We start from the raw sequence: 24,980 nt of genomic DNA on the forward strand, positions 1-24,980 counted from the left end.
CGGCGACGAAGACCCAATGCAGCCAAAAATAAATAATAAAAATAAATAAATTAAAAAAAAAAAAAAAAAACAGGTAGGAAACAGCCATGAGGAAAGCCCCTAAGAACATCTCCATCCCTGCCCCCTGGGCGCTCCAACACAGCCCAGCCCAGCCCAGTGTTCTGGGCACTCAAGAGGCCAAGAGCGCCACTGCCCGCGGGCCCCCTTCCTGCAGAAAGTGGGTCTGAGTGATGTTGCCGCCCAGGCCAGCCAGTGCCTGGGCAGTGCCTCCCTGTCCCCTGGGCCAGGCGGGCGGACGCACAGTTGTGCCGGCCTCCCCTGCCGTCTGACCCTTGGCATCCCCTGTCCGACGCCGAGAGCAACAGCCACCCAGGGAGCCCGGCCCGCCCGCCCCCAGCGCCGCCCTGGGGAAATGAAGGCGTTCAGAGCACAGGGAACAGGGCCTTCTCCTCTCGCCTCCCAGCGCAGAGAAGGCCGCTGAGGCATGAGGCGCAGCGCTGGACTGTGCCAGCCGCTGAGTCTCCCAGCTCTTCCACCGGCGGCATCTGAAGTGCGTTCAGTGCCCGGCCAGGCGCCCGAGGACGGGCTGCTCCTACCCAGCAGGTGCGCAACCACCCCGCCGGCACTCCGGGCCCTCCGACTGCTCAGCAGGTGGGAAGAAGCCCCGCTGGGCCCGCAGGGCCGCCTGGCTCCTGGGCAGGGGAGCGCGCTCCTGCCCCGCACGCTGCCGGCCACACAGGTAGAAGCACCGCTGACCCTCCCTCCCACCTTCCCGGCCTCCGGGAATCTGACGTCCGACCGGTTCTAACAGCGGGACCCGCGACAGGCAGGGCCGAGCCGGGACTCACAGGAGACATTTCTCTCATCGTCGTAGTCGGGTACCACGTGCAGGGAAGAGTCTCCACTTATCCCTGGACGCAGCGCCCCCGGGGCTCCGTGTTGCCATCAGAGAGAGCTGATAAACAGTGGCATCAGAGCCCCGTGCTGTGACATCCCCCCGCTGACATCTGAAGCCCAGTGCCTGGTCCTCAGCCTCAGGCCAGAGGGTGGTGGCCGTGGCTGCACCGGGGCTCCCCGCCCTGTGCTGCCCCACACGCGGGCTCTCAGGAGCCCGGCAGCGCCTGAACCTCGGGCCCTGGCTCCCCGGTGGCTTTGGTTCGGGACCGCAGCCCAGCAGCGCCCTCTCTCCCGCCCTCATCCTCTCTGTGCCCTGGCCTGGAGACGCCTGTGAGGCCCAGGGGCATGCCGGGGAGACTCTCCCACCTGGGCCCCCTGCTAACCGCCTGTCTTCTTTTCGGTCCTTCCAGTGAGAAGCGCCACCTGCAAGTCAACGTCACCAACCCTGTGCAATGCAGCCTGCACGGGAAGAAGTGCACCGTCTCCGTGGAGACGCGGCTCAACCAGCCGCAGCCCGACTTCACCAAGAACCGCTCGGGCTTCATCCTCAGCGTGCCAGGCAACTGATGCGCAGGGAGGTGGGGCCGCCCGAAGCCCCCCAGCTAGGCTCCACGCTGGGAGGGGCCCCCGCCTCCCCTGCGGCCCCTCCCCGAGGCCCACCCCCAGCTTTCCGCCTTTGGCCTCCGTCTTCCTCGGTCGCAACTGTCCACAGCCCCCTCAGCAAACCAAAGACCCCGTGTCCTGTCCAGCCCCTAGCCACCCCCCGACTACAGCTCCCCTGCAGTCAGTGAAGGCCGACCGCTGCCAGGCCAGGTCGGCCTGCCTGACCCCGTGACCAGCAGCTGGCCCTGCAAGGCGAGGGGTTGGGGAGCCCGGATGCAGCTTCTAGCCAAAGCCATGCCCCCGGGTCGGGGGAGGTTTGGGGGAGGTGAGCTGGGGAGGTAGCCCTCCTGTCTCCCGGGGCCCAGCTGCCCTCTCCCCAGGGTGATGGCAGCCCCATGCCCTGGCTCAGGGAGCTTCTCAGAGCTCCTCGTGGACCCCCTCCCCGCCAGCAGCCAGCCAAGGCCACCAGGTGAGCAGGTTCACCTGTAGGGCCAGCCCCTCAGCCCAGGAGCCAAGGGCCGGCAGTCTGTCCTGCCCAGAGCCTGCCCCCAGCCCCGTGGCCACTTCCCCAGAGAGCGCAGCGCAGGGGATGCGCCAGGGATCGTCTTACTTAACCGCGCAGCCTGGGCCGTGGTTGTCTTACACTTACTTTTGCAGTTTGCTAATCAGATATCATGTCTGCTGTGCCCACACTCGTGTCAGGAACGCTAATTAATAAAGAAAATAGAATGGGGGGCGGGGAGCAGGGGGGCACTCGGCGGTTTGGAAGTTGCCCCTCCAGACACCTCTGCCTCACACTCACGTGGAGAACCAGGACTGGGGTGAGAGGGTCTGAGCCCCAGAAACTTGGGGAAGTGGAGCGACAGAAACAGTGCGGGGGTCCTGGCACTGCAGGCCAGGCCAGGAGAGCCGCCGCCTTGCCAGTCCCTGCCCAGCAGAGCGCGCGTGTGCTCCGGATGCTCCCGGGACCACCCTCCTCTGGGCCTCAGCCAAGGAGGACGCCACACACCCCTGGGCAGCCCGGGCCTCCCGGCCTGGAGCCTTAAAAAAAGGAAAGACTCAGGCACCCGCTGTGGTCAGGGGGCTGAGGGTGAGCCCACGCCCCAGGAGGAGGCAGGCCGGGTGTCAGAGGGATGTGCTGACGTTTTCTTCGCTTTCTGCCACAGAGGCTCCCCCTGCCACCCCGCTCTGTGCTCCCCTCCTGCCACGCCGACCCCACAAAGCATACCAGGTGCCACCTCCTCTGCCTGCCGCGGCCCCCTGGCCGGCTCCCAGGCGGTCCCAGCAGCTTGGTCTCGCGGCTGCCCCACCCCTGCTTCTTCCCAGGGCTCGAGCACATTCTCACCCCGTGCAGTGCACAGCAAAGAGCCCCGCTGGCATCCTGGCCTTGGAAACCCATTCATCCTCCAAGCCTGGTCAGCTGCCCGCACGGGACCCCGTTCAGCAGCGCCCGTAGCTTTGCCAATCGCCTTGACACTACCGATCCATCTTAACTGGAACATCACCTCTCCTTTCCACTCGTTTCCCCAAACTTGTTGCTCTACTAGATACATGGAAATGTATGTTTTAGACACACCAAAAAGAACATGCCAAACGAGTGCCGTTCAGAGGCTGGAGAGGACGGGGTCTGGAGTCCTGCCCTCCCACCTTTTGGTGTCGCCTCTGGTCCCTGAGCCCTCAGCCAGAGCACCGCCGCCGTCCACAAGTACTTTCTCATGATGTCCTACAGGAAGTCACAGTGTGTGGCAAGTGAAGAAAGAATTTCGGGTGTGATCACAGTGCTGAGGGGAAAGCAGGAGGACACAGTGATTGTATGCAATGAAGTGTTTCTCTTGATTTAATTAAATGCGGTTTTATGGTTTGGTGCGTATATTCCTATTTTCCATTAAATTAACTTTATTTCTAAAGCATATTTTGATTTATCATCAAGAGCAATAAAGCATTAAATCTTACATTTAAAGGTGTTCTGCTCTTTGAGTTGAAAACTATATCTACAGTTGTGAAATTTTGGCTTCTATAAACTCAACTGTTATCCCAGAGGATGGAAGGGAGCATTAAACACAAATCAGGTAAAAATGGAGGATGGTTTACGTGGGGCTGTTGATGAAAAGTATTCAGTAGTGAGTGAGCAGCTGTGGGGAGGAGGAGCCAGGAGGCGGACAGGCAGTGGAGTTAAATCCAAACACTTTCTCCCACCATTTTGAGGCCTAGTGCACTAGACTCGAAGCTCATTGCTTTCACGTTTACTGAAATCGAAGCACGTACAGAATGAAGGCAAGGCTGGGATCCCCAGGGCTGCAGTTCGAGGAGAGGTCTGAGTGAGCCGTGGCTGGTCAGCCTCTCCCCGAGCCCTCAGGTTGGGGTCAGGGAGCCACAGGCAAGCAAGGCCCTGCGGGGAGACGGGGCATCCCCGGCACCCAAGGGCCCCGCAGCCAGAGGATGCTACCGGGTCCCCAGTCACCGGCGGGACGGAGCCCGCAGTGATGGCTTCTGAGTCAGACAAAGGAGGTGCCCTGATCACAAGGCTGACAGCTTCCAAGGTGCCACTTGAGCAGGTGCAACGCGCCCCGCCCCCAGGCCCAGGGCAGCTCCAGCCAGCGGGGCACAGGGCCAGGGAGATGGGGGGGGACCAAGTCCAAAACGCCAGGTCCCAGCGGCCCAGGGTGGTGGCGTGAGTGGGCACAGACCGCTGGCAGTACAACCAGTAGGGGGACCCACCCTTGCCACAGTTAGGGGCTAGGGTGGCTGCGTATCTGGGAGCCCCGGGGCTGGAGTTCTCTCTTTCAGAAACCTGCACAGAGCTAGGCTGGCGGGGTTGAGCCACACGGGCCCCTGCTGGCCTGGGAGCCTCTGGGCCGTGGGCCACGAGCAGAGCCGGGCCCAGAACACCTGGAGCAGCAGCCTTAGTGGCAAGCCGGGTGCCCTGCAGGACCCGCTGAGCCAGCCCTCACCAGGCCGTGCCTGGGCCCGACCCTCTGGCCGGAGGTCCCGGTCACCCGGCTCCGCCAAGCCAAGGGAGCCTTTGGAGAGCGACTCCTGAGAAACCAGAATTGACTTAACCTGTGCTGCTTTCTTCATCACCTTAACATGAACGCGCTTGTTAAGGCCTCTCCCCCTAACCCTCCCTCCTCCCGTACTCCCCTCGCCCACAATGCAATCCAATTATGTTTTGAGGGCAGGAATCATTTATAAGAGGGGCCCCCAGCCTGCTCGTGAAGGATGTGCCCACAGAAAAGGTCTATGTAACGGATGGTCAGTGCATTTTATTTACTCAGCACAGTACAAAAATAAATAAAAATAAGGGAAGGGGAATTAAATTACAGCCAAACCGAGCTTCATGACCTTGTCAGATTATAAACCACACATACTTACAAACACGCTACGCATACATACAAAATGAGACAAATATAAATTAATATTAACAACACCCACAGTTTGGTCAAAGAATAGCTACAGAAGAAATTGCACTAAAAAACCAACATACATCGCACGTGTGTAATTAGCAGTTTCAAATATACAGCTATGAATAATTCTGAGTGAAAAAAAATGGCACATTTTCTTTTCATTGCAAGTTTAACAACTGCTGGAACAAAACTAAGTTCTAATAACTGCATGGAAAGAATATATCAACCCTTCAGGTTTACAAGAAAAAGAGAAAAACCAAATCCTGAACTATATTATTCCTGTGACTTGTTCTGTGCACGGGTGTAGTTTTCACAGCCATCTGTTCTAAGATTATTTTTCTTAAGACACAAAATGCTCCTGGTTTGCATGCACAATATCACTGTAAAAGCAACAATGAAAGAATAAAAGTTTTTTTTTTTTTTTTGTAGGTTAGTTTTTTCTTTTTTTTTTTTTTAATTGTTCTAAAAGTAGTCTTCATAGCAGCATGTCAAATGGGTTCATTGCTTGCACACTCAAGTATATCAGTTCCTTTACACAATACTGATGACCAGTGCAAGGGAGGGAGGAGACCCCACCAGGCTTCATATTGATGGAACTAGAGAGTTCTTTCCTTAGTCCCCAACCACTCCTGAAATTTGCACCGCCTCCAAAACTTAAAAAAATAAATATGGAGAGAGAGAGAAGGAAACACACAAAACTGGAATCCTGCGGATGCGCCTTCCCGCAGTTTCAGGCCCAGCGCAGCCCGCGAAGGAGCGACTACAGACCCACGCCCCTGCTCTTCAGAGTCGGCACCCGGACCCCCCTCTCGTGTGCCGCCAGGGCCCGCTGCCCCCACAGGCCTCCTACCTCAGGTCACACATGGCAGCAGGATCTGCACAGACGGGCTGGGTGGCAACTCCAGCAGAGAAGAGACGCCGCGGCGAGGTCCGCGCCAGCAGCCGCGGGCTCCTTCCAGCCCCGCGGCAGGTTATCTGGCTGACGGGCCGAGAAAGGCTCAGCGTGGGCCTCGGGGCGCAGCTGCGGCCAATGCTCTCCCGCTCGGGCAGGCCCTCTTCCTCGGGAGCACCACGGGCCCGCAGGCTCGGCTCCGGGCCTATTAAATCGGGACCTCAATTTCACAGCTTTTTCTTTTTTCTGTGAATTTCAGTAGTGCTTCTGCTGAAATCGGCAGCCACCTGGAAGCTAATCCTATGTAAAACGGCCCCCTGCCTCCCCCCAGCCTCTCCTTCCAGCACCCCCTGGGGGACCGGGACTGGAAGAGAGAATTCTCTGTAGCATCTTCACAACAGTCTTTGTCCCCCAAAGCCGAAGGGACACAGGAAGACTTGCTCCCTTCTCTTGGTCCTCTCCCAAGCCCCAAGCCACCGATCTGGGAGAATTAGAAAGAAAATTGATTAAGTACACATCATGTGTTTTTACAGCCACCAACCAGGCTAAGGTGGAAACCAAAACCAGCAGCTGCAAATGATCAGTTGTAGAATCAGCAGGCAATCAGGAGTTCTGCTCCCGTCTTGTAATTGTCTCCAAGATCCAGCTGTCTCACTGGGCCTTTCGGGATAAGGCTTCACCTTCAGAAGAAACTGAACTGTTTGGGAACAGCTTTAAATCAACAGGGGTGAGGGCGGGGGTACCTCACTGCCACTACCACATCACCCTGATCCCTGACATCAACCCCCACCCCCCCGCAGCTCTGCAGGACAAACGTCACGTGCACCAGCAAGAGGCCTTAGCCCTTAGGTGGGCACCGGCTCAGTCCCAGGCATGGCAACCCCACCTGCCCAGAAGGCAGGCTGTTGACAATGGGCACCTGAAGCTGTCCTGGCCTTCACCACAGGGTGACTAAGCTGCATGATTCAAATGAAAAATTCACCCAGGAAAGGAGTTGTCCCCAGCTTCACCCCACCCCTTTAGAGCTGGGACCCAAAATGAAAGAACTTAATGAGTCAAACCAGCTCGTTAACCAACACTGCCAACACCGCTGGGAGCAGGGGGAGGGGGGCGAGTTCCACGTCTCCACGAAAGGAAAGCCCTTCTCCCTAAAAAAGAAAAAAGAGCAAACCAGGGGCGTGCATGGTCAAACGACAGGACACCATCTTTGCACCAGGCCGGCTTCCCCGCAATTGAAGAGGCTGTCCCAGGGCCACGGGCATCTTGCCTCACAGCCCCACATGCGGCTCGGTCAGGGTGGCTGGCTCCAGGAGCCTCTGGGAGAACGGAGGACCCAAAACGGGACCCGGAAAAGGGCCTCCAACCAGAAACTCCAATTCCTCTCTGGGCTGCCTGGCTGTGGGGAGCAGAGGGCAGCCTCCCCTGCCTTGGTCCAGCGAGAGCACAGGCGGCAGAGGCAGGTCAGTCCTTTGAATTCCCCAAAGTGAGAGATCAGGAGCCAGGGTGGCTCTGAATACATCTTCTGAATTTTGCACAAGGTTCGGGAGTTCAAAAGCATCCAGAGTTCTTGGCAGGGCTGAAGAAAACCCCAAGGAGAGAAGGTGGGAAGGGAGAGGCCCTTGGTAGCTTCGCTAGACACATACTGTACACAAAATCTGATTTAATAATAAATTTTTAAAAATGAATTGAATCCTTGAGCCGTGATGCAGGCTAGCGGGCTCACCGGTCCAGCCCTAGGAGGAGCCGCTTCTTGTCCTCCTGGCCACTCTCGTTCTTCAGGTCGGAGAACACTTGTGTGAAGTAGTGGGGGTCGGCGTTGATCTGCAGCATCTTGGAGCTCATGAGGTTGATGACGGAGAGGCAGCGGTCCCAAAAGGCCTCCTTGCAGCTCTCCACCAGGAAGGGCTTGAGCGGGTAGGAGATCTCATTGCCCATGTAGGAGTAGGAGAGGTACAGGCAGGTCAGCAGGACGGCCTGGAGCTCGTGGTCGGAGCCCACCTCGGAGGAGATGACATCCCGGCAGAGCATGTAAAGGAAGACCACGTTGGCGGGCGTGATGAAGCCCTGGTCCTGCCAGCCCTGCAGGAGCAGCGAGCGGTCCACGCTGCGCAGCCAGAGCACAGGGTCCGTGGGGGACAGGTGCTTCAGGCGGTAGCACCGGCGACAGAGAAACTCACCCAGGCAGCGCAGCAGCTCGCTGGTGGACGCCTGGACGATGACCCGTTTGGGCGTCCCTGCGGAGGTGACGGCAGGATGCGGGGCCTTCTTGACGGAGGAGGAGACCCCCGTCTGGGAGCCCGAGAGCTGGCTGGCAGGGGGTGCGGGCGGCTGCGCCGGTGGGGGCTGGGCGAACGTGGACAGGTTGGCGCACGACAGCGACTTCTTCAGGTTCTCATTGTTGAGGTGCGTGATGTTGTTCTGGTAGCTGCTGTTGGGCTGCACCTTCTTGGAGTTCTTCTTCTTGGCCGACACGGCCACGATCCTCTTCCAAGGCAGCACGGAGATGATAGAGTGCCGCTTCAGGTTCTTGTCCTTGGCGTTCTTGCTGTTCTGCACGGCCGTGTAGTGGCCCACCGTGGCCGCGCCATCCTCAAACAGCGTGGCCTTCCGGTAGCTGGGGGACAGGGACAGCACCGTGCCCATGGTGCCGCTGCGCGCCGGGCGGGGACCTGCGCCCCTGCGCGCCCAGCCTGCCGGCCGGAGGGACGAAACAGCTCACCGAGCCCGAGGCGGCCAGGGGCGCTCCCGGGGTCGCGTGCCGCCCCTTCGGATCTGTGTGGAAAACAAGATGGTTCTCAGCACCAGGCGGGGCTCGCGTCGCGCTCCTCCGCCCCGGCCTCGGCGGCCCCGCGGACCTGGCCCCGGACCCGCGCCCAGGCCTTCCCCGGCCGGCACGGCCCCGCCCGCGCCCCCGCGCCGCAACCCGGCCGCTCCACTGCGGCACCGGCACCCGCGCCCGCCGGGGTCCAGATGGCAGCGCGGGGGACCGGGAACCGGCGGAGGCGGCCGGGGACCCCGCCTCGACACCGCGCGCGGCCGCGACCCCGGCCCGGCTCCCCGGGGACAGCGGACGGCCCGAGGCGCAGGCTTACCGAGCAGGTGGCTCCTGCGCTCTGCACCCTCCGCAATGCGCGCCGCGGCTCGACGCCGCGGTCCCGGCGCTCGGTGGGGCTCGGCGGGGCTCGCGCTCGGCGGCGGCGGTGGCGGCGGCGGCTCCGGAGCTTCTGTCCAAGGTTCTGCAGGCGCCGCGGCCCCGCCCCCCGCTCGGCCGCCTTCGCCGCCGCCGCGCCCGCGCCCGCCCCGGCGCGCACCTCAGCGGCCTCCCTCTCGGGCGCGCGCGCGGCCCACGCGCAGGACCGGCCAGGCCTGGTCTCGCCCGGGAGCCGGAGCCGCCGCCGTGCTCAGCACCAGCTGCGCGCGGTGCTGGCAGCGACACGGCCGCGAGCCCCAGGCGCCGCTCTACTCGCCGCGCCCCATCCAGGACCCGGGCTCGGGCGGCGGGTACTCGCGGCACCGCCCCGCCGCGCGGGGCCGCCCCCCTCCCGCACTGCTTGCAGCCCTCTCGGCGCCGCCCCGCCACCAACAGCCCGGCCGTGCGAGACGCCGGCGCACAGCGCAGCCGAGCTCGGGCGGGTGGGGAAGCTCCGGGCGGGGCGGGGCCGAGGGCCGACCCCGCCCGCCGCCCCGCCCAGACACGTGCTGCCTTTGTTCCCGCCGCGGCTCCGGCAGCTGCGGGCCGCGGGGGCGCACTCGGCCGCGTCCTCGCCCTGGCCGCCAGAGAAGCCATCCACGGAGGCTAGGACCCCGAGCAGCCTCCTTCCATTTAACCTCCTCGTCCCCGGGGAAGGAAGCTAGGGAGCTCAGGGAGCAAGGTGGGGCGAGGCTAAGCCTTTGCTGAGGCCGCCTGAGCGCCCCGAGCATCCCGAGGGGACTGTCCCATCGGTTTTGAGTGCCTTTCCCTCCGGGATCTCCGTTGCCCTATCCCAGGTAAATGCCCACGGCCCAGGTACAGAGCGACTGGCCTTCCCACACCACACCTGGAACAGAGCCCTGAGGCTCCTGGCTCGGTCGCTGCCCCAGAGAAGGGCCAATACTGAGCCCATCACAAATGTGACCTCAAAATTTCCACCGGCCCTCTTACCTGTTATAGAACGACTGAAGCAACTGCTTCTCCAACCAGCCTCTGATCTGCTGATTTAAATATTTTTCATGCTAAGCATATATAATTTGAAGATTCGGTGCCCATAAAATTAAATTCTGAGTAAAACTCTGGTTCTAATAAGAACTTTTCCTCTCACAAGGAACAAGAATCCAGATCCTTCACAAAGGCTATTCTTCATTTGTTATTCTTTTAGTTTAGTTCTGGAGATTTGACTCAGATTTGACCACAAACCTGGGAAACAGGAGACTTAAACCATACCTTAATCCAAATTACCGCCTCTGGACCAGGTGATGAGGAAGTGGCAATCCAGAGAACACCCAATCCCGACTCCCAGACCGCTCCAGCACACAGCCTGTGCCAGTTCTGCCAACTGCTCTACGCAGTAAAGAAATCTGGTATCAAACAATGCTACCATCATCAGAAAGTACTAGAATTTGCTAAAGTACTACCCAGAGATTCCTCTGTCAATAGTGGCAACAAAGCTTTAGGGGCCTTGGTGACCATATAGTGGGAAATGCATTACTCTGTACCCAGAAGGCTACTTCTTGTAGAGTCCTTGAGAAACATCCACAGTAGCTGTCATCTTAACTTAGAAGATAAAGGCAGGCCCTTAGCCCAGTGTGCCCCTCCCTCTGAACATTCCTCCGTGTACAACCCCTACCTGCTCTTCAAATGGAGCGGTCCTCCATAGTAAGGAGCTCTAAGAATCAATCTCCTCCAGGTCCACTGGCCCAATGACTCTCTTCCTAAGGCAAAGTTGGACCCCAGCCTTTTTTCATCCTGCCCCTAATGGAGGCCCAGCTCCTGAGTTGGCCCATGTCCACATTGCCTTTCCTATGTTGAGCAGGGGTTAAGTGCTTTCCACTTCCCGAAATATGCTTAGATTTCTAAGCCTGTAATCCACCCCTCAGAACTATCTGGAGCCGCCCTGTACTTACCTGTACCTACAAAATTTCAATACTAACTATTCCAATTCATGGTGGGCAGTACCAAGCTCCACTTCACCCCACCCCATTTCCCAAACCATGGACGCTCGCATTGGCCTGGGCCTTTTCCAGCCTGCGTCCTCTCTTGCCTTTGTCCAGCCAGCTCTCCCCTACTACCGTCAAAAAGAGCTCTTGGCAGAACCACTCCAACCTCCTCACACTTGTCAGAGGCAAAGTCGTGTGTGCAGCAGAGCATGAATGGGATGGCACTGCCAGCACAGTGGCTTTTGTGACCGAAGAACCCTGAACCCTGTCCACCCGTGTTGTGCCTGCTCTGCCTGTTTTGAGGCACCACACCACTCCTCTGCTCACTCAACACACCAACAACCCCCCTCCCCCTCCAAGCTCCCAGTACTTCTCCAACTGCGAAGGAAAGAAGGAAGAGCTACCATCCGCCAAAAATGGCAGATCAAGGACCCAGGAGGCAGACCTGGATGAATGATGCACAGCTGTTTTCTTCCCAGTCTTCACCAGAGAACTGCAGGGAAGCTCTCCAAATCCCACCCCCATCAATCAGCCTCTTTATCCTATAGTCTATCTCTAGCTGCCGGAAAAGCCAGCCTGCGTGTTACATGCACAGCTGGGATGTCCATGGAGAGTTCCCATCCTCTGCATGCCCCCTTCCCATACCACTCTGAGGAAGGGAGGCCAAGGCCCCAGCCAGCCAGCTCCCAGAAAGGGTTCCAAATAAAGCAGGTCTGAGCCCTGGCTCCTGAGGAAGTCGTGCTTTGTTCTCTCAGGCATCACAGAGCAGCATCTAGTGGCCTCTCTGGGCAGCACAGGTTACATAACTAGCATGCAGCAGGGCTCCACAGCCAAGGGCCGCAGCCGCCGCTCCCAAGGCCATCAGGATCTCATTAACACACAAGGAAGCCCAGGCACCGTGAAGCCTGGTGCCAGGAAGGGCCCATAAGTGAGGCAGCCAGGCCCATGCTAGCCCATGGCCACCCCACCCTCTCAGCTGCACCTAGATGCAGCTTATCGAGGCCTGGGAGGGGAAGCAGTCCCTCGAGGTCTGGAGCAGCGCTGTCCAAAAGAAACCATGAGCCACAAATGCAAGCCACGTAGATAATTATTTTCTAGCAGCCACATTAAAAAAGTTAAAGAAACAGGTATATTTTAATAGTACATTTAACCCAATAAATGCTCAAAATATTTCAACATATATAAAAAAGAAGTTGAGCAATTTTTCATTCTTTTTTCACATTCTTCAAAGTCTGGTTTGTTTACATTTGCAGGGCATCACAGCTTGAACTAGCCACAATTTCAAGGACTCAACAGCCATATGGGGCTCATGGCCACACACTGGACAGCACGGGTCTGCAGGAAGTCAGCAGACCTGCCCAGGGAGATGAAGAGAAGGTTGCTGTCCCACTGAGCTCCTGGGACTGCCCTCCCCCCACTGCTCGGGCTCTGGATCTCTTTGGAATATTTTTGAAGTCCTTTATTGAAGCACAACTGTTCCTTAAGTAGACCTATACACAGAGACACAATACTGAAAGAGAACAGAGAGTGGCTCGACTGGAGTTGGTGGCTAGAGCCCACCCTCCCTCCCAGTGGCCCCAGAGCCCCACAAGACAGGTCACTCCCAGGGTCTGGGGGGTAGTATGAAAGTCAATCCTTTTGAACAAGATTCCAAAAAACTAAAACTAAGCCACAACTGAATGCCAGGGCTCTCCAGGCACCTGTACTTCCATGACTTCATGTAACACTCCCACAATTACCTACCAAGAAAGCGCCATCACTTGTCGTGTAAGTGAGGAAACGGGCTCAGAGGATATTACAACCCAAACCCCATGTCCTCACTGGACCACGATGCCTTGGAAAAACAAAGATAACTGAGCCCCATTTCCCATTTTAGCCCTCACAGACCAACTTTCTCACCCAAAGCCCTCCACTTGACCCCGGATCTCAAGGTCTCCCATGAAGCAAATGAGACAGTAGAGCTTTGTCCAGTCTAGAAGGCTACACAGAGCTGTCTGGACTTGATCAGAAGCCCTCCAGCACTCAAGAAAGGACACTTTTTGAAAAAAAAATTGTTTTTATTGGAACTCATCTGAACATCAGATATACCTGGTGTTGGTTAGCAAGAACCGTTTGTACATTTGATATTGATGGTGCCAAAACCAAAACAGTGACTGGACATGATGGGGAAAGATGTTGAGAACAAAAACCTGATTTTGGAGAGGAAAATAAAAACCAGTCAGATTCAGTGAGGATGCAAAACCTGGTACAACAAAATCCTTTTACAAAATATAAATTTATTACGAAAACCTGGAAGGATAATCTGACAAAAGGAATGAAAGATAAAAGGAGGCCAGCAGGAAGGAGGCAGGAGGAGGGGGAGAGGAAAAAAGAAGACAAAGAAGAATGAGAGGAAGAAGAAAATATAGCTGAGCACAACAGAGGTGCAGAAGCTTACCTGCCCAAATGGCATTAAAAGCCTTGCTATGTAATCTCATCATAAAACAAAGCATGCTGGAGTACAGTGCTCTCCCTGCCATCCGTTCCATTTCTAAGAGGTAAATAAAGAAAGCTCCCTGGGAGGGGGACATGAGGTTGCTCAAAAACCCAACAACAAAAATTGGGAGGAAAAAAAAAAAAAGAACAACACACCCCACAGTCTCATTTCCGATGTTCACTGTTTAAAAAAGGAATAAATCCATCTGACAGCAGGAGAGAAGCAGGGGGATGGGGAGAGAAGCTGAAGGATTTCAGACAGCCTGGCTCCCCTGGAGGGGGGAAGGAGGAAGGAAGAGAGACATGGGATGGTCTCCTGGTTGAGAGAAGGGGAAAGAGGGGGAGAGAGAAAAGAGCAGAGGAGAGAGGCAATTAAAACACTGACACCTAATCTAGTTTACTGTGTTAAAAAGAGCCACATGCACAGCAGGCCCCCTGAGGGCCCACACTGCTCCCCGTGTGGCCATGGTGACACTAGCTCCCGGCCATGTCCCCATTCCTTCCCAGGTCGGAGCGGAGCCGTGCAGGTGCTGCTGCGGCGGTGGCGGCGGCGGGACCTTCGGCCAGTCTGCTGGAGCCATTGTTGGGGTGAGGGCAGGGGGATGGGCCACATGGCAGGGGAAAGGACACCGGAACGCCTCATTTCAAATAAAAAGGAAAATAGCAGTCTATACACAGTTGTTTGTTTTGGTTCAGTACAAACAGAATAAAAAGTCGTTGCTTTGATAGGCGAACACCCAATTCTGAAGAGGAGGCGAGGTGACGCCCAGCGGGTGGGTTAGGAGCCCCAGTGGCTGGCGGAGCGCCTGGCTTGGCGGCCCTCTCCCAGGAGGCAGAGAGCACAGCTTTAGGTAGTGTAAGCCTTTTTCCTTTTATTTAGAATAACCTTTTTTTTTCTTTTTTTTCTTTTTTTAAGCAATTTCCCCACTCCCAAGTTGGGCCAGTAAAGATTACATGAAAACTGGCACACCTATCGGCTGGAACACAGATGCACCAAATGAGGATTTAAAAACTTTCTGAGCGGAAAGTAGAACAGAAAGAAAAAATCTCCTAGCATTTTCCCCAAAGGTTTCACTCTCCCGCCACACACACTCTCCAAAGGACCGCTACAGATCCAACTCTGCAAGAGAAGACAGAGCAGTGTCAATCGGGGAAGCCGCACGGCCACCAGGAGGCTTTCAGTCTCGACAGGCAGAAGACAGCGCTGCCCGGGCCCGGGTCCCGGAGTCAGCACTCACCTATGTCAGTTTCTTGGCTTTGTTGTAGAGGGAATCCACTACTTTACTCATGTTCTGAATTGTTTCCAGAGCAGCTTCGTAAGTTTTATCTACTGGGGGTTCATCAAAAATAATCAAGACACCCTCCCCCTGGTCCAAGATCCCTGCAGAGAACACAAGCAAACCCAGGTAAAAGAAAGGATTAGACACGTGAGCGTTTGAGAAGCAGCCCACTCCCTAGCTGCCTCACTTCCTCCAGACAGGAGGGGAAACAGAGGTCATCTTCCTGTTCCATTCGTGCATGTGTATTACACTCTCGTCACAGGCACGAGAGGGACAAGGATCCCCGGGAACCACCAGGTGATACAGTGGAGCACCTTCTTTCAAGATAAACAAGAGCCTGACGCCTCTTCCCCACTTCATCACCTCCACCAGCCCCCTCGCCTGCATGACGGTTACTCACCATGAAATTTCTTGTCAAGAATCATCTGTGATAATTTCCTTTCCACGTCGGCCTAAAATCAAAGCACATGATTGAAGGGCCCAGCATCTACTAGTCAGAGATCACACTGACATGAAAGGCTTGTACAAAAGGATCTTATGGCAAACGGTCTGAAAATAAAACAGCAACAATGCATCTGCAGCTCTCAGCCCACGGTCCCCAGTCCCCACTGAGAAGCCTGGGAGCTTTGCAATAAGGCCCAGCGGGTGTAAATGGCAGCCCCTCCACATGCCCCTTTCCCCATCCCTACCCTCAAGACAAGCTCAGGACTCCTTACCTTGGAGAGTTTGATGAGGCTAGATATGTGTTCGATCTAAAAGGAAAGGTAAAAAGACACCAACACTGAAAGTTTTACTTCTGCCTCTAATATCGGGATGAGGGTGGTGCTGTATCTTGAAATCCTGCCGAATGTCTCTACAGGGACAGATTCTCTTTGGCTGTGCTTAGGTCTCTTGTGCCTGGTCCGTCTGCCTACCCTGCATCACTACAGACAACAAATACACTCCTGTCCCACACACCCAGAACAGAAAGCGTTTACCACACGCACAGTGACTGCAAAAGCTAGGCGGAGACTGCACTGAAAACAAGCAGGGGCAACCTCACCAGCCTCTACCCCACAGCATCCCTCCCTCTCCTTGACTCTCATTCCCTGTCAAGAAAATCCCAAGCTCTTGGGGGTCTCTTGCCCAGCAGGCACACCCTGGAAGTGAGTTCCTACTCTGGATGGTTGTGGGAAGGGAGGTGGCTACAGTGAGGACGCCTAGCCAGAAACCCCCTGCCACCAGAGAAGAGCTAGGGTCCCCAAGAGGGTTCTTACCTGTACTCGGGAAAAAGGCTCAATGACTCGGATCAGATTCTGTTCCAGCAAGTTATCATACAACTTGGCCAAGTGTGTGCTGATGATTGGGTCATCCCGGAGCTCTGCCCGGTAATCTGTCAGAGCCTGCCAAAAGAGCCGAGATTGGCACAGAAAAGGACTTGAAAGTCACGCTACTCGCAGCTTCCTAAGTAGTGTGCTGGCCCTTGTAACTACATGGTTGACTGTAGTTCTGGAGGATTTGGGAAGATGAAAGAACAGCCACGACTGAAGGCAAAAGAAAATGAAAAGAAGTAAAAGACGGAGCCTAACCCTAGGCACCATCTTCCCGTCCAAAAGCCTCGCATTGACAGCTCAGACCATGTAAGCCCTAAGAGCAGCTCAGCTTGCAAGCTAAATTCACTGCAAAAGCAGTTCTCAATATGTATTCCACAGAACAAATAAGGCCTCCATGGGGGCAGGAGGAGGGGGGATTCTCAGGTTAAATAATAGGAAATGCTGAATTCCACAGCTAGCTCTTGGGGTTTTATAAGGAATATCAGCACAGAAAACAAAGTACCTTTCTAATTTTGTTTAGCCCTAGTGTTTCCCAAATATCTGATCACAGACCCTTTTGTTAATCCCTACTAGAAGTGTTCCATCCAAATTTGGGGATAAAATGATCTAGACTCTTTGTTTACTTGTGTATGTGATTTATTTACCTTTAGTAATGTTCTCACAATATCCCAGCCTCATGTCAGCTGTGCTATAAGGTGTTAAGGGAAGCAAGCAAATCATGCCAAGTAAGGAAATGAAATTGGCAAGAACCTCAAGGAAGATGATGAACCCTGGGGACAGTCAGAGAGCCACATCGTCTAGTTTCTGTCCATACTACTTTTCTTCCTGGATCTAGGTTTTTATTAAGTTGGTCATTATACTCAGACTAAGAGAGAGGCTCAGAGAAGTATAAGTCTCACCCTATTGCTTAGACAAGTTTTTCTCCCTTTCCAAACCCTCACAAACATTGAGTGAAAGGCACAGGAGGCAAGGCCAGCCTAGAACTTCTGTCCTAAGGAAGTGTCTTTCAGCCCAGATGCACACATCAAAACTTCTCTTCTGTCCACAGAGGAGAAGCAGGCCTGGCATTTCTGGAGCTGAAGTAACACCGAAGACCATGCCGCATGGTGCCTGTGTCAGACCCTGACACACATGAGCTGTGTGACCCAGGCCTCCTCTTTAAATTCCAGCTTCCCCAAGCATAAAATACAGGTAACAGGTTTGCTGTGAAAAATCAAATGAAAGGGGACTTCCCTAGTGGTGCAGTGGTTAAGAATCCGCCTGCCAATGCAGGGGACATGGGTTCAATCACTGGTCCATGAAGAGCCCACATGCAGCGGAGCAACTAAGCCCGTGCTCCACAACTACTGAGCCTGCGCTCTAGAGCCCGCGAGCCCCAACTACTGAGCCCACGCACTACAACTACTGAAGCCCGCGCTCCCTAGAGCCTGCGTGCCACAACTACTGAGCCCACGTGCCGCAACTACTGAAGCCCACACGCTCTAGGGCCCACGTGCCGCAACTACTGAGCCCGTGTGCTGCAACTACTGAAGCCCACACGCGTAGAGCCCGTGCTCCACAACAAAGAGTGGCCCCCCACTCGCCGCAACTAGAGAAAGCCTGCACACAGCAACGAAGACCCAACACAGCCAAAACAAAACAAAAAAAATCAAGTGAAAGAAGGACGACAGAACTTTTTGAAACTGAAAGGTACTGTATATAAATGAGGTATGACAACTCAACAAGTTTCATTGTACAAAAGTGCTTAACTACTTCCTGGTTTTGATACTGTACTATAGATAAGATGTAACCACTGGGGAAAACTGGGTGAATGGTACATGGGATCACTCTGTACTATCTTTGCAACTTCTTGTAAAACTATAATCATTTAAAGATAAAAAAAACTTTTTAAAGTGCTCAAATGCCCCTCCCCTCCACCAGTTCCCTACCAACCCAATACCTTGCTTACCTTTTCAAAATCTGCCAGTGATCTGTTCTTGCTAGCCTGAGCCACACATTTTAGTGCTTCTGTCTAAGAATAAAGAGAGAAACAGTGAAAGTGATCTGCATGCTCACATCCCAACAAGTCTCATAAGGAACATGCTATGTCCACACAACTTCTGGCTGCAAGGAAGAGCCTGCCCCACCACTGCTCTTCTTCACAGGCCTAGGAAGAAAAGCTAGAGGAATACCACTGTGTGCCAACCAGTTTCCCTTTGAAAGCTGAAGTGACTTAAAGGTACTAGGAAATAGGAAGTTTTCCAAAAAAGAGACTTTGATAAAGCATTCTCCAAAGATGACAAGCTAAAAGGGAAAATGGCCAGAGAAGTGCGATTTCCTCCCCCCTCCTCCAAGACTCCCTATCCCTACACCCCACAGATGCCTTCCTGCCCTCAGACTTGATCATACCTTGTGCTTTATAAAAACTCATTCTGCTGGGTTTGGTGCAGGGCACAGACCAAGGTTTACTTTCATTAGGCCTGAAGCATCAAAACTCTACGTATCATACTGAATGTTAAAACCCCAGAGTGATGAAGGTATAACCAAGGGCTGAGGGGCAACTTCTAACTTTATAAAACGTTATAAAAAGTACCCAACCAAGCTGTTAAGTCTCTACTCAGCACGAAATCTACAACATTCATCTTCCTGAGTGCCTGACTCCTGCTTGAAAGCTGTCATCAAGGTGCAAAGGACCAGAGGGAGCTCCTCTTGTACCAGCCTATGTACTTAAACAAGGAAGGTAGTGTCTTATACTGCAGACTTTAAAAATGATGCAAAGCTAATCATTAGTGTAGTTTGTCTCCAGCATTTGTCCTATAGACAGAAAAATGTCATAATGAGAATAGCATGAAACTCAGAGCCAGATAACCCAAGTTCAAAGTCTCGCTTCACCATTACTAGTTACCTGGCCTTGTTCTGGACACTTGACCTCTCTTAGCCCATCTCCTCAACTCTAATTCTAGATATGATAGTGAGTCTTTCACTACAGAAATAACCAATATTCTTTTGGTCAAAACTAGGAGCTGATCTGAAACTTTTTCTGATGAAAAGCCAATTAGGGCCACTTGTATAGAAGGAAGAAATCATCTGTTGTGGACATTCTGCCAAAGATACAGTGAGATAGCCAACGTGTCTGTTGTTTAGAGACAACTGCATTTGAAACCTAGAAAGACTACTTTTACTTTACCAGTGATAATCAAGTAAAGTACAAAGTGATGATGCAGACATCTGAGACATCATCTTTACACAGGTCACACTCTTACCTATTCAGGCATAAAAGCCATCACAAATAGGGCTACCGACCATCAAAGGCCTCTTCTTGACCACACCCAAACTCAGGACAAGAGTGGGAAGGTACTGATAAGAGAAGCACTTGAATGAGTCATCAAAACCTAGTTTCTGCACCAAGCAATCTGACCTCTCTAAAGCACATGCGCACCAGACCTTACCCGGCTCCACACTCTTGGAGAATCCAAGATTTCTTATTCCGCACATTAAATTTTCAAGCCAAGATCGTGGTAGATACACTTTCCGGTCGAAGCTAAATGCAACCTAACTCACTGTAAATGCTACAGTTCAATTCTGAGTTCTGTAAGTCCCTCAAACCACCCGATACCCACAAGAACACCAAACATTGACTTTTCAGGCCAAGAATTAACAATACAGGGAATATACCGAACGAGCTTAATGAAAAGAAGAGGCGGGAAGAAAGAATGAAGAGCGGAATGGAGACCTGAAGAGCACGGTCTCACTGAACACCATGTCTAATAACACGCTGCCTCAGAGTGAGCAGAGATCAGAGCCGCAGTGAAGGCATCCCCTACCTGCCTCCCCGCATACCGAAGTGCAAGCTTCCCGCTCACCAAGGCCTGGACATCTTCTGGGCTAAAAAAAAAATACATACTCGGTCAACTGCTCCAGGATGTTATGCTTCTAAGCATATGTTTAGGCAAATATCTTTTCCTCTGAAAAGACTCTGCCCACCCCTAAACCCACAGGCCTCTCACACCACAGAAGCTAGGCTTTCTCCACTCTGGGCTCAGTGCTGAAAAGCAGCAAAACTGAACATTAAAAAGAAAGCCACACTGGGAATTCCCTGGCGGTCCAGTGGTTAGGACTTGGCGCTTTCACTGCCATGGCCCCAGGTTCAATCCCTGGCCTGGTCAGGGAACTAATATCCCGCAAGCTGCACGACATAGCCCAAAAAAAAAAAAGAAAAGAAAAAGCAAGCCACACTGAACCTACCAGAAGTAATAGACCCAACAGGCAAAATGATACATATAAATCATATCCCAGTATAACAGATCTTTCAAAACACAAGCCCTGTTTAATCCCAAGATCCAAAAAGAATCCCAGTCAGTATCTCATTTAACCCCAAAAAAGAATGTGGAATAATTCTGTAAATCTTTAGAAAAAGATCTAGCTGTCATACTTGCCATTGTCGCCTTTTTCAAACCTCTCCCTAACCTCTCCTTTAACCACTCCCATTCTGGGTGGCCCAATGGCTGGTGGTGGTCTGTAAGCCATTTCCTGGCCCTCTGTCCTGTGCTCAACAACTCTCCGGACAGAATTGTAGGATGAGGAGAACACTCAGAGGGGCTGGGAAAGAGATTTCTGAAATCTGTCTCCCCAGTTCTGAAAGACTAGCAAGGAAAAGTGCTCTGGATTACCTTCGATCCTCCCATTCCACCTCAATCAGCCCCACGAGGTGGCAGCCGCTGCTTCTGTAACTGGCCAAACTCCCTGCCCAAGCCATCTCTGCCATGGCAGAAAATCTTAGATGAAGGACCTGAGTTCTCATATCCCAAAGTTAATGTGCACCTACGTGTTGAGCATGATTTTGCACAGCAACATGTACTTCAGAGATGTGATGGCCTTGGGGCTATCGATGGAGTCATAACCCTCAAATGCCTCATAGAAATATGAGTATGCAGTTTTCCAATCCTTCTCCTCTGCTGCATGGATAATACCTGGGCATTGAAAAGAAAAGAGTAAGAACCATATGAAATAATAGAACCATAAAATGTCACAGCTGGGAAGGGCCTCAAAAATCTATCCCAACCTCATCTACTTATTGATGAGGTCAAGAAAGAATAAAGGACCTGCCCAAAGTCACTGCCATCTAGTGGCAAAGCTGGGATTAGAACCCAGGTCTCTGGCCTCCCAGTTCAAGTCACCTTTCCAATATTAATTCCAAAGGAGTTAGAGACCCAACAAAAGGGGATCCTAAAAACCGCATATGGTAACATCTTTTCACACCACCACAGCAGTCCTGCTATCCATTGGAACCACTAGAAAAGGCCACGTTTACCCTCCATGACATTATCTTCACGGGTCAGAAAACTGACACAAACATCCCTCCCTGGTCTGCCCAAATTAGTAGTTTTAATAACATCAACCATTTCTTTAAGGTAGCTTTTCTAAACTTGACATTTTTATAAGTAAGCAAGCTTTCATGAGAGAGAAAAAAAAAATCCAACCTCTTACAGTCTCATTTCAGATACTGGTCATTTATAGATAGATGTACCTTTGCCTTGATGCGATCAGTAAATGGATTTCATGTAATGCCAAATCCATGAACTTAATTGTACACAGTTAAGCAGTATTTCCTTAGGCTGATACGCTACACTTCATCTAACCAGTTCTCTTACTGTTTAGAAGTTGGGTTGCTCCCAATGAGCCTAACTTTGACTGAACCTGCTATTACTTCCAACCTATGCTATCACGTGGGATGACGTGAAAATTAGTTCTTCCTAGCTTGGAAGGCAACTAAGCCCTAAGATTCTGTGTATCAGTTCTAACCCTGCCTCAGCCACATCCATTTGTTTACCACAGGGCTTCCCAACTTTTCCACATCAAGGTACACGAATAAAGTATTCAGCACACTGGAGTAAAAGGATGAAACTGCTCACACATGACCCCAGGGGATCACTGTTTCAGACCACCCGTCACATACCTGTGTGCCTGGCCTGCCAGTTGGGAACTTATGAATTAACTAATAACCACTACTGAGTGATATGTGCAAAACCTACCCAAAAAGCCTCCTGTTTAGAGGCTGAAGGAATCAGGTCCTTCTCCTACTACTGTTCTTAACTACAGAGGCCTGGAGAAAACCCACCCTCCTCTGTAGCCAAGGAGACCTCCCTCAAAAATACCCAACAGACTACTAGCACTGCCAAATTAAATGAGACAAATGCCCATTTTCCCATTTTTCCCAGTCCAGAGTTAGAATAGACCAGACAAAAAATAAGACTGATTAAAAAAAGAAAAAAGTAAAGAAGAACTGGTATACTGCTTTCCAAAACACATTAGCAAATAGAGACCACATTAGGACTACAAGTATCACAGCTGGCATAGGACATTTATTATCTAAAGAAACAAAACACTAGACTGTTACTCATTCAACACAAATATTAACAAGGGCCTACCATGTGCCAAGCACTGATATAACTACTATAGAGAAAATAAATATGAATAAGGCCCTGAAGGAGCTCACAGTCTCACAGTGGTCATCAAAACAGAAACAAGGAGATTCGTACCATAATATGTACCAAAGAATGTACCTTTCATAGGGAAGTCCAAAGTAAAGAAGGCACTGAAGAGGGTTTATAAGGCAGACATGTGAGCTTGATCCGGAAGGATGCATAGGAGTTTGCCAAGGGGAGAAGATGGAAAGGGGAATTCCAAGAACAGAAGACAAAATATATAAAGGCACAGGAGCAGGAACACATAAAGTCATTTGGTGACTAGGACTGAAAACCAGAGATAACCATGAAAAGGATGTCTTCCTTTTGAATGCACTGTTAAAGTAAAATAGCCTGGGGATAATGGGGAACCATTGGAGTTACACGATCAGATTTGTGTTTCCAAAAAATGACTTTAGGACTAGTTAGCAAGATGGATTGAGCAAAGTGACTAGGGACAGTTAGATCAGTAAAAGACTACTCCAGTGGTCCGGTGGCATTAATTAGAGCAGTGATTGTAGAAATGGAAAAGAAAGGGCAGATTTGGAGACAGACTCAACCTGATACATCAGAAGAAAGAGTGACTGAGGATAATTAGTCAAGGGAGGAGAACCAAGAAGATAATGCTGTCAGAGAAGCATGGAGTGCTCAACAGTGTCAAACCCCACCAAATCTGACAGAGGATACAGGGGAGTTACTGTCTTTCAAGGAGTCAACAGAGACACCAGAGTAATGACATTCTTTCAATTTTTCCAAGCCTGACAGAAAAGGAGAAGACAGCAATTTTAAAAGGACAAAAGGCTGTGCTTTTTCAGCTGGGGCCGTTCAACAACTGAGAGGAAGGCAGGGGGCCGGGCTGGCAGGGCTGGCGGGGCGCCTGACCGTGGCGGCAGCAGTGCGCTCAGCCAGGCCCCCTCCCGCTCCCCTGCCCCTCTTGTCCACGTCCCCCCAGCAAGGAGGGCGGCACCAATGGTGGTGCCTCGGAGGCCGGCGAGAAGAGGGAGGCCGTGGGCAAGAGGAGGCGCCTGGGCTTGCTGGCCACCGCCTGGCTCACCTTCTACAACATCACCATGACCGCGGGGTGGCTGGTACTGCCTATTGTTCTTATATGGAAAAAGGAACACACAAAGGTTTATATAGAAGTATTCAGAAGACACTTAAATTTTTCCAGACATTCGTCTTGCTTGAGATAGTCCACTGTTTAATTGGAATTGTACCTACTTCTGTGCTTGTGGCTGGGGTCCAAGGGAGTTCAAGAATCTTTATGGTGTGGCTCGTTACTCATAGTATAAAACCAATATAATTTTTTTATCACCTTATATCCTGTCGGAGTTGCTGGTGAACTTCAGACGATACGCGACATACAATATACGCTGCCTTACCACACGTGAAGAAAACAGGAATGTTCTCAATAAGACTTCCCAATAAATACAATGTCTCTTTTGACTACTATCATTTTCTTCTTATAACCATGGCCTCATGTATACCATTGTTTCCACAACTCTACTTTCATACATTACGTCAGAGAAGACAGGTGCTTCATGGAGAGGTGATTGTCGAAAAGGATGATTAAATGATCCCTACAACAAGGTGCTTTTTCCAGAATAACCAGGATTACTTGAGTCCAAGTTTTAATAACAAGAATAAAGAGCTTGATGAGAAAAAAAAAAAAAGACTGAGAGGAAGATCCAAGTGGAGACAAGAAAACTAGACTTAGAATTGAAAAACTAAAGACTTAAAAAAGGACAGGTAGAAGGATCATGCTTGATAATGGGTAAAAACGAACAATGAAACAAATTCTGGGGAGGAAAGAGAAATAAAGAAGGTTCACATAAAAATGGCCTCTATTTGCTCTGAGAAATAAGATGCAAGTTCATCTCTTGACCATGAAGAAAGAACATAATGAAGAGCAGTGGCTTAAACCAAGTGCCGGTATTTGGTCAAAGCAAGGTACTGTGTGATAAGAGCTTACATTCATCATCTCATTTAATCCTCACTCCCATCCTATGAGGAGGTACAATTATTTATCGCCATTTTTCAGATGAGCTAAAGAAAAATTTAGGTAACTTGCCCAGTCACACAGCTAGAAATTTGCAGAACCAAAATTTCAACCTAGAAAAGTCGTTTTCTAGACTTTTTTCTAGAGCTTCTGCTTTTAACCTGAATCACAAAACATGCCATTTGATACTTACAATACCTGAGAGGCAAGTATGGTAGCTATTATCTCCCTCTTACAGTTTTACATGGAAACAAAGATTGCGAAGAGGTAACACCAGGTAACACTAGTTAGTCCTCTGACTCCAATAATGCTTGTTCAATATTGATAATAAGTTATAACTAATAAAAGCTGCTGACTACAAGAAAAAGTATTCTATTGCCAATCCATGGCCTCCTAGCCCCAAAATTCACACACTCCATCAGAAAGCAACCCAGTACACTCGACTGAAATGGGGGGGTTGGGGGGGTGTCCTTCCTCAGCCTAGATCTGAGGCCCTTTAGAAAAGTCCAACATGCTTTACAAAGATCTCCAAGTGACAAGA

The 24,980-nt window shown here is 51.9% G+C and overlaps 3 protein-coding genes and 1 pseudogene across 3 annotated transcripts in view; 2 read left to right on the forward strand and 2 right to left on the reverse strand.

Moving 5' to 3' along the window:
- The window catches only part of MYO1D (myosin ID), a 348,817-nt gene extending 345,365 nt beyond the window's left edge, over window positions 1-3,452 (forward strand). The window contains exon 22 of the mRNA XM_068530137.1: window positions 1,308-3,452. Coding sequence (XP_068386238.1) covers window positions 1,308-1,464 — 157 coding nt within the window. The 3' untranslated portion in view covers window positions 1,465-3,452. The remainder of the gene's footprint in view (window positions 1-1,307) is intronic.
- A 1,330-nt stretch (window positions 3,453-4,782) lies between these two features.
- Window positions 4,783-8,922, reverse strand: CDK5R1 (cyclin dependent kinase 5 regulatory subunit 1). The gene is made up of 2 exons (XM_068530479.1): window positions 8,889-8,922; window positions 4,783-8,568 (listed from the first exon to the last, which is right to left on the reverse strand). The coding sequence occupies exon 2, from the start codon at window positions 8,437-8,439 to the stop codon at window positions 7,516-7,518; it is 924 nt and encodes a 307-aa protein (XP_068386580.1). The 5' UTR covers window positions 8,440-8,568; window positions 8,889-8,922; the 3' UTR covers window positions 4,783-7,515.
- Window positions 8,923-12,965: 4,043 nt separating this feature from the next.
- Window positions 12,966-24,980, reverse strand: part of PSMD11 (proteasome 26S subunit, non-ATPase 11) — a 29,923-nt gene continuing 17,908 nt past the window's right edge. The window contains exons 7-14 of the mRNA XM_068530530.1: window positions 20,802-20,946; window positions 19,801-19,861; window positions 17,946-18,008; window positions 15,941-16,066; window positions 15,401-15,436; window positions 15,085-15,136; window positions 14,643-14,785; window positions 12,966-14,524 (exon numbers count right to left, since the gene is read on the reverse strand). Of these exons, the coding sequence (XP_068386631.1) occupies window positions 14,643-14,785; window positions 15,085-15,136; window positions 15,401-15,436; window positions 15,941-16,066; window positions 17,946-18,008; window positions 19,801-19,861; window positions 20,802-20,946 (626 nt within the window). The 3' untranslated portion in view covers window positions 12,966-14,524. The remainder of the gene's footprint in view (window positions 14,525-14,642; window positions 14,786-15,084; window positions 15,137-15,400; window positions 15,437-15,940; window positions 16,067-17,945; window positions 18,009-19,800; window positions 19,862-20,801; window positions 20,947-24,980) is intronic.
- LOC137754963 (very-long-chain (3R)-3-hydroxyacyl-CoA dehydratase 1 pseudogene) lies at window positions 21,514-24,082 on the forward strand (annotated as a pseudogene).

The sequence above is a fragment of the Eschrichtius robustus genome, chromosome 20 (assembly GCF_028021215.1).
Source record: "Eschrichtius robustus isolate mEscRob2 chromosome 20, mEscRob2.pri, whole genome shotgun sequence".
Classification (NCBI taxonomy): Eukaryota; Metazoa; Chordata; class Mammalia; order Artiodactyla; family Eschrichtiidae; genus Eschrichtius; species Eschrichtius robustus.

Coding starts and splice junctions, on each gene's coding strand:
- CDK5R1 (XM_068530479.1), bottom strand. CDS start 8,439: ATGGGCACGGTGCTGTCCCTGTCCCCCAGCTACCGGAAGGCCACGCTG.